The sequence below is a fragment of the Ranitomeya variabilis genome, chromosome 4 (assembly GCF_051348905.1).
Source record: "Ranitomeya variabilis isolate aRanVar5 chromosome 4, aRanVar5.hap1, whole genome shotgun sequence".
Lineage (NCBI taxonomy): Eukaryota > Metazoa > Chordata > Amphibia > Anura > Dendrobatidae > Ranitomeya > Ranitomeya variabilis.
In genome coordinates this window covers 758,936,722-758,949,755 of record NC_135235.1, presented here as the reverse complement: position 1 = coordinate 758,949,755, position 13,034 = coordinate 758,936,722, and the positions used below count along the sequence as shown (strand labels likewise).

Below are 13,034 nucleotides of genomic sequence, written 5' to 3'. Positions count from 1 at the left end.
TGTTTCACACTATCCGAGCACACACATTGGGATATCTATGCGTTCTTACATTGATTTATGGGGAGAGGCATCCCTATGAGAAATGTTCCAATTTTGGTTCAGGGTTATTAGTGCAGGCGCAGCACCTATTCCAATCCTCAATATTGTTGTACTTAGCTCCTCATGTATCTACAATAGTTAGTTTCTGGTGTGTGGTACGACATTCTGATAAATCATGACCGATACAATGTAGGGCATGTCGCCGCAGTAGCGCTGTGATTCCTCGCTTCTATTCCTCTATTGATCGCTTCACTGCAGGTGGGCGGTCCTGCCTAACATAGACAGGGATCCGTTATGATGCACTATGCGCATGCGCTGTACGGTTTTCAAGCCACCATCTTTGTACACCCGGTTTGAAAGCCGTACACCCGGTTTGAAAGCCATACACCTCAGTTCATTTCCGGTGCGACGTCATTTCCGGTCGCATACGGCGCTTTCTCCCACAGCTGTTCGGGATCTCATGCTATCAGGTAAAGTACTTAAAGTGTATATTTGAGTCCAATGGCGCATACCATTTCTTACCCCTGATGAAGCCACGGCGGTGGCGACACGCGTCGGGTTCTTAATCCCCCCTGGACCTTCCTTTGGGTCGTGCACATTCTTTGTTTGGACATGAGTGATGGGACTTGCAGTGCGGCTATTTAGGTCGGCAGCTGCACCAGTCACCTCGGACTGCTCCGCCATGCTTATACAGGTCATGTATCCACCCTCTCCCCATGTACATGTGTTGTAGATTTCAGCTGTATTATTGGTTACTAGCTGTACTACCCGGCTTCGCCCGGGTTAATGACTGCTGTTAGCAAAATAGAATGTGTTAACAAAAATTTATTCTGCACACAAAAACCACAAAAAAAATAGAAATGTAATTATTAAAAGGCAAAAACTAAGCTAATAGAAGCATTTCACAACATATATTAGCTTTGTTATACTGAGAATGTCTTTGTTGCCTATATTAACCAATCAGAGCTCAGATTAATTAATTGTAGCAAAATAGAAGCTGAGCTGTGATTGGTTGCTATTGGCAGCCTGATAAATCCCCAGCCAACAGTAAGCCCACCCCCTGGCAGTATATATTAGCTCACACATACACATAATAGACTGGTCATGTGACTGACAGCTGCCGGATTCCTATATGGTACATTTGTTGCTCTTGTAGTTTGTCTGCTTATTAGTCAGATTTTTATTTTTGAAGGATAGTACCAGACTTCTGTGTGTTTTAGGGCGAGTTTCATGTGTCAAGTTGTGTGTGTTGAGTTGCGTGTGGCGACATGCATGTAGCGACTTTTGTGAGATGAGTTTTGTGTGGCGACGTGTGTAGCAACATTTTGTGTGTCGAGTTGCATGTGACAGGTTAGTGTAGCAAGTTGTGTGCAGCAAGATTTGTGCATGGTGAGTTTTGCGCGTGGCGAGTTTTATGTGTGGTGCCTTTTGAGTATGTGCAAGTTTTGTGTGAGGCAACTTTTGCATGTGGTGCAACTTTTGTACATGTGGCAATTTTTCTGTGTGTGCAAGTTTTGCATGAGGTGAGTTTTCCATGAGGTGAGTTTTGCGTGAGCCTAGTTTTGCATATGGCGAGTTTTGCTCGTGGCGAGTTTTGAGTGGTGACTTTTGTGTTTCGACTTTTATGTGGCGAGGTTGGTGTATGTGTGGTGAAATGTGCGCTGAGGGTGGTATATGTGTTCAAGCACGTGGTAGTGTGTGGCGCATTTTGTGTGTGTGTTCATATCCCCGTGTGTGGTGAGTATCCCATGTCGGGGCCCCACCTTAGCAACTGTACGGTATATACTCTTTGTCGCCATCGCTCTCATTCTTTAAGTCCTCATTGTTCACATCTGGCAGCTGTCAATTTTCCTCCAACACTTCCCTTCACTTTTTCCCCATTATGTAGATAGGGGCAAAATTGTTTGGTGAATTGGAACGCGCGGGGTTAAAATTTCACCTCACAACATAGCCTATGACGCTCTCGGGGTCCAGACGTGTGACTGTGCAAAATTTTGTGGCTGTAGCTGCGACGGTTCAGATGCCAATCCCGGACATACACACACACATACACACATACATACATACACACATTCAGCTTTATATATTAGATTGATCCATTTTTACAACAGCACACTTTCCTTCCACATGGATGGTTATGGTGGGTACATGTACTTGTCCCCTATGCTTTCTTGATATACTATATCTCATCATATTGGGTGCATTTTTTCACCTGTTTGAGCCTAGGGGTCTGGTCCCATATATCACATGCATATTGGCTATATGCATGTGCTACATATTTGTTTGTTAAACATTCCTTGTTCTGTACTGGGTGCTGGACAAGCCAGCCTATGGTTTACCGATATTAAGGTGTTAGATGGCCATTCTGCAGTTTGGCAGGTTATATAGGGTCCACCTATTCTTAGTGGACTTTCTAAATATATTTATATGGTGATATTACGGTATATCCTTGATGGGAACTAGCTAACTGGGGCATTGATTCCTATTTAGCCTGTGGGCATAGTATTTTTGTCTTTTACACCAGTATCACCAGTACACCTTACCATGTCCTATAACAATTGTTTGCATTAAATACAGCTAACTATATAGTGCTATATTGCCATTGTGTACACCCGACCCTTGGTCTGGGTTTTTTTTACCTCCCCTTTTTCTTTTGAGGTGGTCTTTACTATTGGTGCTTTTAATGCTTATGTTTTTATGCAACTACTGTTTATGTGGTATGTGTTGTTTGGACTGAAATAAACTTTTTCTATATATATTTATATTCAGGGTGTTCCCCAATTTTTGGTATGTCTCTTTTCCTTGTTTCATGATATTTCGTTTGACATACTCCTGGGCAGATACCCTGCGCTATTTGGTTACTATTGTTGATGGTGCCCTCCTTCTCTGTTTGTTTACAGTACCGCCATACCCCCACACAGTATAATGTTCCTACAGTACCGCCATACCCCACACACAGTATAATGTTCCTACAGTACCGCCATACCCCCACACACAGTATAATGTTCTCATAGTACCGCCATACCCCCACACACAGTATAATGTTCCTACAGTACCGCCATACCCCCACACACAGTATAATGTTCCTACAGTACCGCCATACCCCCACACACAGTATAATGTACTTACAGTACCGCCATAACCCCACACAGTATAATGTTCCTACAGTACCGCCATACCCCCACACACAGTATAATGTTCCTACAGTACCGCCATACCCCCACACACAGTATAATGTTCCTACAGTACCGCCATACCCCCACACACAGTATAATGTTCCTACAGTACCGCCATACCCCCACACACAGTATAATGTTCTCATAGTACCGCCATAACCCCACACACAGTATAATGTTCCTACAGTACCGCCATACCCCCACACACAGTATAATGTTCTCATAGTACCGCCATACCCCCACACACAGTATAATGTTCCTACAGTACCTCCATACCCCCACACACAGTATAATGTTCTCATAGTACCGCCATACCCCCACACATCTATAGACCAAACAAAAATGGAGTATATGTCCAAAAATACATAATATTTTATTGAATCACAAGATAACAACAATCAGTATACACAGATTAGTTCATAAAAATTACAAACAGTTTCAGATAAGAATAGGTAGCACAGACCAAAAAACAGTGTAGATCACACCTGATGCCATGTACAAAAAATCAAATGCATAGTGCAGTGGATAGTACAGGCACTGAACCGGGGATCACATGGGACCGTATAGGAAGGTGCATAAGCCCTGTACACAGGCTCATAGACTCACTAGTAATGCAATCAATCCCATCCCTGGATTCTTTCCCATATGCTGGCGTCAGGACGGAACCACACCGTTGCCCCAACGCGCGTTTCGCGTCGGCTTCGTCAGGGGGCGGTCATATCCCCACACACAGTATAATGTTCCCACAGTACCGCTATACCCCCACACACAGTATAATGTTCCTACAGTACCGCCATACCCCCACACACAGTGTAATGTTCTCATAGTACCTCTATACCCACACACACAGTATAAAGTTCCCACAGTACCATCATCCCTCCAAACTTAGTATTTTGTTCACACAATAGTGGCTAACCAAAGACACAGGGCAGCGGGATACTCTGCATCAGGCTGTTGCTGTTAAAGGGGATGTCACGGTGGCTGTGACCCGGTCCGTTGCCCTGGGATTCACTGTAAAAGGGGAACCTGCTTTAAAGGGGAATTGTGATAAAGTCTGTTGTGACGCCACCTGTGGTTTTCGGTCAGGGTGACCGGCGCTGCTTTAAAGGGGTCCTCTGGGGGATGTTGTTGCAGCAATGATGGTGACGCTCCCCACAGGTGAAGCGGGGTCCACAGGGCTCCCAAGGTGTGTGGCAAAGATGGTGTATGCCAACGAATAAGTGGAGGACACAAGTTGTAAAGTCTTTATCTGTTTACTGTTATTAGCAGGCCACAGTCCAGGATACCAGGCACGGGTGGTGGTGTGGTCCAGCCGGCTTGGAGGCAAAAGGTGATCCCTCTACCAGGGGAGGTCCATAAGCCTTTCCTACTTGTGCTAAGATGACGAGGTCCCTGCTGCTTGTAGCTTGCTGGCAAGGAATCCTCTCTCTCCTGTCCTGGGAAAGTTGCCTGCACGGTGGGCAGTTTGAGCCTTTTTATAGGGTCTCTACCACAACCCGAGCTCTTAGAGTACTGCTGTACCTCATGCTTGGTTGGTGTAGGCAGTTAACATGTAGTCTAGTGCCCTCCGGTTCTGCTTCGTGTCTTAGAGTCCCACAAAAGCCTCGGGCTCCCGGTACCCATTTTCTGTGCTTTGGCTCTGGGGGTGCCCAGTCACAGTTCCCCTCTGAGCCCTGTTCTACTTTTGCGCTCCTTTCCTCAATGCTGCACTGCATGCAACAACCTTTCAGATTCTCTCTCTTCCCTGGAGCCACAGCACAATCCTGGCTGCCAGCTCCAATGTCTGCTATCTCAGACTTTCTTCTCCTTCTGTGTCTCTCTCAGACTGCCTAACTCCTCCTCCAGACCAGGATATATATTCATGTTTGAGGGAAGCTCCCCTGAATCCGGGTCCTGAGCTCCCCCTCCTGGCCTGTATTCAAAATGTGTTGAATGCGTGTGCTTACCTGGTAAAGAGAATCCTCCTTGCCTCCACACATGACATCGCCCTCCCCGAAATTAAGGCAACATCACTGCAACAACCTGTTATCTGGGGTGTTGCATTTCCACAGGACTGGCATCCCCCTCATACACAGTGTGTCCCCACAGTACTGCCATCCCCCCACTTTCTAATGTTCCCACAGTACTGCCCCCTACATGCACAATATGGTACCATCCACCTCACTGACTACCTCCGACCACCAACAATTAATAAAATGCTCAGCCTCATTCTTGGTGCAAATACTAATGAACCCAGGATCTATGAGATATTTACACTCCTGCCTATCCAACTATCGTATGGTATCATCCATAAAGGTAGCCCACTCGGTTGCTATGATGTCTATAAATTGACAGGGCTCAGTGGGGTGTGATATTGGTCACCCTCTCCTTCCCATCATCACAATTTCAGCGATATCCACATTCCCATGACGGTGATACCGCTGAATAGATTAGTGAATCAGGGAGTGGAAAGCTCCTGATCCACCATTCAGCCTTCACTTCTGAGTCTGAGACTCCGTGCACTGCAGACACAATGACGTCACTACATCACACCTGTAGTGCGGAGCCTCAGTACTCACACCGCACAGACCAGAGCAGCGCTCCTCAGGAACCGGGTTGGCTGAGTAGTGTGTTTTGTTTGTTTTTTCCAAATATCAGGAATTGTGGGGGCATCATATTAAGAGAAGAGCTGTTGGGACTCTCATACTGAATGTGTGGCTGGTAGGGGCCATTATACTGGGGTTGTGGTGGACTGTAAATGCCTCCATACTGAGTGGGAGTTTTTATTTTGAGGAGCAGGTTGTGTTGGCCATAATTAGAGATGAGCGAATATGTTCAGAAAACGATCGCCAAACATAAATTCGGTAGGAATATGGTACATTCGGATTCATGATCGGTAACACGAGCATTTTTCTTAAGATCGGTAAAAGATATAACAGAACCCGGCAATATATTTGCCGCGTTTAGTAAAATCACAGCCACCAATGTGGGAGACTGGGGTTCAAATCCTATCCATATCAAAAAAGAAGACAGCGCCACAATGATCAGTGAAAAAATAACTTACAGATTTAATCTGCCATCTGCGGCGACGTTTCATAGTTACATAGTTACATAGTTATTAAGGTTGAAGGAAGACTGTAAGTCCATCTAGTTCAACCCATAGCCTAACCTAACATGCCCTAACATGTTGATCCAGGGGAAGGCAAAAAAACCCCATGTGGCAAAGAGTAAGCTCCACATTGGGGAAAAAAATTCCTTCCCGACTCCACATACGGCAATCAGACTAGTTCCCTGGATCAACGCCTTATCAAGGAATCTAGTGTAACATTATACTTTTCCAGAAAGGTATCCAGTCCCCTCTTAAATTTAATTAATGAATCACTCATTACAACATCATACGGCAGAGAGTTCCATAGTCTCACTGCTCTTACAGTAAAGAATCCGCGTCTGTTATTATGCTTAAACCTTCTTTCCTCCAGACGTAGAGGATGCCCCCTTGTCCCTGTCTCAGGTCTATGATTAAAAAGATCATCAGAAAGGTCTTTGTACTGTCCCCTCATATATTTATACATTAACATAAGATCACCCCTTAGTCTTCGTTTTTCCAAACTAAATAGCCCCAAGTGTAATAACCTATCTTGGTATTGCAGACCCCTCAGTCCTCTAATAACCTTGGTCGCTCTTCTCTGCACCCGCTCTAGTTCAGCTATGTCTTTCTTATACACCGGAGACCAGAACTGTGCACAGTATTCTAAGTGTGGTCGCACTAGTGACTTGTATAGAGGTAAAATTATGTTCTCCTCATGAGCATCTATGCCTCTTTTACTGCATCCCATTATTTTATTTGCCTTTGTAGCAGCTGCCTGACACTGGCCACTGAATAGGAGTTTGTCATCCACCCATACACCCAGGTCTTTTTCATTGTTCGGTATAACAACCTTTATCAAGCATTGTTGTTATACCGAAACGTCGCCGCAGATGGCAGATTAAATCTGTAAGTTATTTTTTCACTGATCATTGTGGCGCTGTCTTCTTTTTTGATATGGATTGGTCTTTGTAGCTGGGTTGACCCCCTGGCATTGACGTGCGCTACTGGGCTTATGGAAGCCATATGGGTATAGGGTGCGGTTTAATGAGTTTTTTGGATTTTTACATGCTGGGGTTCAAATCCTGGCTCTGCCCTGTTGGACATAACGTACCAGTGTTGTCGCAGGTCTCGACCTACTCTCTGATGAGTCCACCGTAGAGATGACGTCACAGCACCGGAGAGATAAGACACAATACACCAGGGCTGTATCTGAAATATCTCTAGTTCTATTAGGCTGTGTGCACATGTAGCATATTTTTTGCGGTTTTTTTCGCGTTTTTTCGCTATAAAAACGCTATAAAACTGCGAAAAAAACGCTACCATTAAGCATCCTATGTAATAGAATGCATTCCGCATTTTTTGTGCACATGCTGCATTTTTTTTCCTGAGCGGAATTGCATTCTAGAAAAAAACGCAGCATGTTCATTAAAATTGCGGAATCGCGGCGATTCTGCACCCATAGGAGTGCATTGATCTGCTTACTTCCCGCACGGGGCTGTGCACACCATGCGGGAAGTAAGCAGATCATGTGCGGTTGGTACCCAGGGTGGAGGAGAGGAGACTCTCCTCCACGGACTGGGCACCATATAATTGGTAAAAAATAAAAGAATAAAAATAAAAAATAGCGATATACTCACCCTCGATGTCCCCCGCAGTCTTCCGGCCTCTCCGCTGCACGCTGCCGCTTCGGTTCCTATAGCTGCTGGGCGGTGAAGGACCTGCGATGACGTCAGTGTCTTGTGATTGGTCGCGAGACCGCATGTGACCGCTCACGCGACCAATGACGTCATCTCAGGCCCTTCACCGCACAACAGCTATAGGAACGGACGCCGCTGAGGTCTGCAGGTGAGTATAACCATTTTTTTTATTTTTTTTATTATTTTTAAACATTCTACCTTTTACTATAGATGCGGCATAGGCAGCATCTATAGTAAAAAGTTGGTCACACTTGTCAAACACTATGTTTGACAAGTGTGACCAACCTGTCTGTCAGTTTTCCAAGCGATGCTACAGATCGCTTGGAAAACTCTAGCATTCTGCAAGCTAATTATGCTTGCAAAACGCTAGTTTTCTGCGGGTATATGCATGCAAATTCTGCATGCGATATACCCGCGGCAGGAGGCGCAGAATTGCCGCGGAAATTTCCGCGGCAATTCTGCAACGTGTGAACTTAGCCTTAAGCTTACACACACTTTTTATGCATTCTTGTGTCGGAGGCGGATTCTCCATATATGGGCTAAGCGTCGGAGTGTATTACTCCCTTGCCTCCCTATGGTTTCGCAAACATATTTTTACACAGTACATTATTCGTTATTTTACCAAGGACATTCCCTGCTACAATTAGTTCTTAGCAATCAGCAAATAACAGCACAACGAAGAATAGTGAATAACAACTTGTTTTTCTGACCTTTTGTAACACACAAAATGGAGGCAAGCAAGATAAAATGGATCCTGCTATAACACCAGTAGTGGTCCATAACACTATGGTGCCTACCTCAATAAGCATGAGAGGGTCACGAGCAAAGAGAGTCATGCCGGCTCTGACGTAGCCTGGATTAACAAGGTCCATCTCAGATGTCGAGGAACCAGGACAATCTGATGATACATGGGCTACAGGACCAAACCACACATGGACAAAGCAAGAGGGAATGGTCGCCAGTGAAGAGATTTGCAGAGGGCAGAAGCAGAGGAGTAGCGAGGACAGAGATGAATTAGTCGGGCAGCAGAGTTAAGGATGGACTGGAGAGGTGCAAGGGTTTTTAGCAGGGAGGCCACAGAAAGGGATGTTGAAGTAGTCGAAGCGCGAGATCACACATCCTGAATCCCATAGTCCAGTACCCATATACCCATCATGCATATCCTCCATCCCATAGTCCCATGCCCATATACCCATCATACATATCCTCCATCCCATAGCCCAGTGCCCATATACCCATCAAACATCCTCCATCCCATAGTCCCATGCCCATATACCGATCACACATTCTCCATCCCATAGTCCAGTGCTCATATACCCATCATACATATCCTCCATCCCATAGTCCTGTGCCCATATACCCATCATACATATCATCCGTCCCATAGTCCAGTGCCCATATCCCTAGTCCAGTGTCCATATACCCATCATACATCTCCATCCCATAGCCCAGTGCCCATATACAGTCATGGCCAAAAGTATTCACACCCCTGCAATTCTGTCAGATAATTCTCAGTTTCTTCCTGAAAATGATGGCAAACACAAATTCTTTGGTATTATCTTCATTTAATTTGTCTTAAATGAAAAAACACAAAAGAAAATGAAGCAAAAAGCAAAACATTGATCATTTCACACAAAACTCCAAAAATGGGCCAGACAAAAGTATTGTCACCCTCAGCCTAATACTTGGTTGCACAACCTTTAGCCAAAATAACTGTGACCAACCGCTTTCGGTAACCATCAATGAGTTTCTTACAATACTCTGCTGGAATTTTAGACCATTCTTCTTTGGCAAACTGCTCCAGGTCCCTGATATTTGAAGGGTGCCTTCTCCAAACTGCCATTTTTAGATCTCTCTACAGGTGTTCTATGGGATTCAGGTCTGGACTCACTGCTGGCCACCTTAGAAGTCTCCAGTGCTTTCTCTCAAACCATTTTCTAGTGTTTTTTGAAGTGTGTTTTGGGTCATTGTCCTGCTGGAAGACCCATGACCTCTGAGGGAGACCCAGCTTTCTCATACTGGGCCCTACATTATGCTGCAAAATTTGTTGGTAATCTTCAGACTTCATAATGCCATGCACACGGTCAAACAGTCCAGTGCCAGAGGCAGCAAAGCAAAGCCAAAACATCAGGGAACCTCCGCCATGTTTGACTGTAGGGACCGTGTTCTTTTCTTTGAATGCCTCTTTTTTTCTCCTGTAAACTCAATCTTACCCCGAGACATAAAAAAGCCAGGCTGGAGTTTGCCAAAACTTACCTGAAAAAGCCTAAAACGTTTTGGAAGAATGTTCTCTGGTCAGATTAGACAAAAGTAGAGCTTTTTGGGCAAAGGCATCAACATTGAGTTTACAGGAGAAAAAAAGGCATTCAAAGAAAAGAACACGGTCCCTACAGTGTCAGTGTCTGCTGAGGTGTTGTGGAGCGGGAAAACTGCTGCTCATAGCAACCAATCACAGCTCAGCTTCTTTTAAACAGCTCTGTTGAAATGAAAGATGCTTAGTGATTGGTTGCTATGTAGAATGGGTGTGGCTTGACACACACACACACATACATACACTCAGCTTTATATAGATAGATTTTTTCTCTTTACGTTGGAGGGCCCAATTCCAGCTATTACTCTCGGACCTGTGATTTCTATCTCCTCCACTGTGTACAGGATAATAGAGTATAATAAAGTAGTTATGGACGAGACTTAACTAACATTGTGCAGTGACTCTGCTTTCCATATAGTGACGGATATTTCTTGTTGCTGACACTATGATGTTTTTCACTTTAACCCTTTGTTAAACCCCTCTGATCAGTGCGATCACACAACATACAAGCCTCTGATGGCTCCGGTGATGCCCTGTACTACTGTAGTGCCGTGTATCATCACTGCTGTCAGTGTAATACTAACGGCCCCATACACATGAGATAAGAGTTGGCTGAACGGTCATTTGGCAGACGGCCATCTCTCCCGACTCCCCCATACACACAAATATTCCAGCTTTCCTGGGGTCTGTATGAGAGAGTCGCCTCCAGACTCCTCTAGCGGAGGATTATCTACAGGAAGAACAAACGGATTATCCTCTGAAATTCAGGATGTCAGATCCTTCTCTGCCCTGACATCATCTGTCGGGAGGCCCCAAATACATTATATAGTCGCCCAAACCCCCGAAATCAGTGATTTCATGGAACTTTAGTCTAATGTGTATGGGGGCGGTAGAAGGTAACTTATTGGACGCTGCCTCTTGCCCGGCCTAATAGACCTTCATACATTGCAGCCCAGACACCATTATTAGGCATGTAAGTATCGTAATAACTAGGCCGCCCCATACTATCCAGGACTTGGGGGCGGGGGGCATTCAGCCAAACTCTGTCTGACCTGAGATCTAACGTGATAGAAGATTACAGTGCGGGGAAGACGGGAAACCTTCATATAGACGGCCGGTGGTGATGGAGTCAGTGACCGACTCTGCCTAATATGTTTCTAGAGCCGTAGTAGAAGATGAAGATGTCGTCCTCACCATGAAGTAGTTATTTCTCATGTCGCGTGTAATGAATATCTCCTGCAGTATTGCTAATGCCAATTCCAGGGTCGGTAAATGAGACGAGAATTAGCGTTATGGAAGATGAGTCTATGAGAAACGTATTCAGCTGCCGACTCCGAGGAGGAAACTGCTTGTTGTCTGTGGCCTAAATATATAGGATTTATTAGTAGATGTAAAGAAGGAAACGAAATACTGTAAAATAATAACTCTCCGCATATGTTTCCCTTATTATCTCCAGTAATTGTATTATTACAGGATTCTTATGATGTTACAGCGGCTCATCTTCTCATTCAGGTCTCTACAATATCGGATCCTGTCAGTGAAGATCTTCTACAAAAGAACATTTTCCTGATTTACCCATCAAAGATGGATATGGACAGAGACAAGATGGCGGAGAGGATATTACACCTCACCCTAGAGATCCTCTTCCGGCTTACTGGAGAGGTGAGAGATTCTGATGACGTCACATTACATCATTCTTATCTATGGGAATAACAGATGGACAGAACTGGAGAGGTGAGGACTCTGGAAATGTCTGTAGTGAGATTTATTAATGTGTCTCTCCAATACCAGGATTACACAGTGGTGAAGAAGACCTCTAGTGATCGCTGTCAGGACCCTGTGTCTGAGGGATGGGGAAGACCCCTGAGCCCAATCACGGGGCCTCCACCTCACCCCCTGATCCATGAGGACATCAATGACCAGAAGATCCTAGAACTCACCTACAAGATGATTGAGCTGCTGACTGGAGAGGTGACACTGCTGGGAATGCTGGGACATTATACAGTAACACTATGAAGGGATCAGGGGGATGACGGTATCATTGTATGTGTCAGGTTCCTATAAGGTGTCAGGATGTCGCTGTCTATTTCTCCATGGAGGAGTGGGAGTATTTAGAAGGACACAGAGATCTGTACAAGAACGTCAAAATGGAGGTTCCCCAGCCCCTCACATCTCCAGGTAAGAGACAGGACTAAATACATACAGCCTATAATTATCTGTATGTAAAGAATGAATTCACTCCCTGTATGTGTTTCCTCCAGATCTATCCAGTAAGAGGACAACACCAGAGAGATGTCCCCGTCCTCTTCTTCCACAGGACTGTAACCAAGAAGATCCCAGTGCTCCTCAGGACCATCAGGTAGATGGAGAGAAGGTGTCAGGAGATCTCCCCTATGATGTGTAGACGCCGGTGAAGGTCTTGTGCTCAGTCTTGTTTTATCCACCAGTATTATATGTTTTATACTTGTGTAATGAGAACGGTGGAGATGGCAGGATTAGAGCTGATCATAGATGGGACTTCTCCATCTGTCGGTGACTTTTATAATATTTGTTTCAGGGTGAAGATCTGACCCATATTAATACTACAGAGACATATGTGAGGGGTGATGAGCGGTGTAAAGAGGAGATTCCCACATATGGCTACCCAGGTGAGTAGTAACCACTAAATGCAGAGAAGTCACAGATTCTTCTCAGTCACCGGCTGTGGCTGCTTTATCAGTGGTGTAGTCCGGCCGTATTACCAT

The 13,034-nt window shown here is 45.0% G+C and overlaps 1 protein-coding gene across 3 annotated transcripts in view; it reads left to right on the top strand.

The window, feature by feature from the left end:
• LOC143766857 (uncharacterized) overlaps nucleotides 1-13,034 on the top strand; it is a 35,208-nt gene that overhangs the window by 6,710 nt on the left and 15,464 nt on the right. For 2 of the 3 annotated variants that reach the window (XM_077254844.1, XM_077254845.1), the window contains exons 2-6: nucleotides 11,803-11,952; nucleotides 12,082-12,261; nucleotides 12,345-12,468; nucleotides 12,552-12,649; nucleotides 12,848-12,938. In XM_077254844.1, coding sequence (XP_077110959.1) covers nucleotides 11,803-11,952; nucleotides 12,082-12,261; nucleotides 12,345-12,468; nucleotides 12,552-12,649; nucleotides 12,848-12,938 — 643 coding nt within the window. Of the gene's footprint in view, nucleotides 1-11,802; nucleotides 11,953-12,081; nucleotides 12,262-12,344; nucleotides 12,469-12,551; nucleotides 12,650-12,847; nucleotides 12,939-13,034 lie in introns of those variants that run through there. The other variant, XM_077254846.1, reaches the window with a different exon arrangement.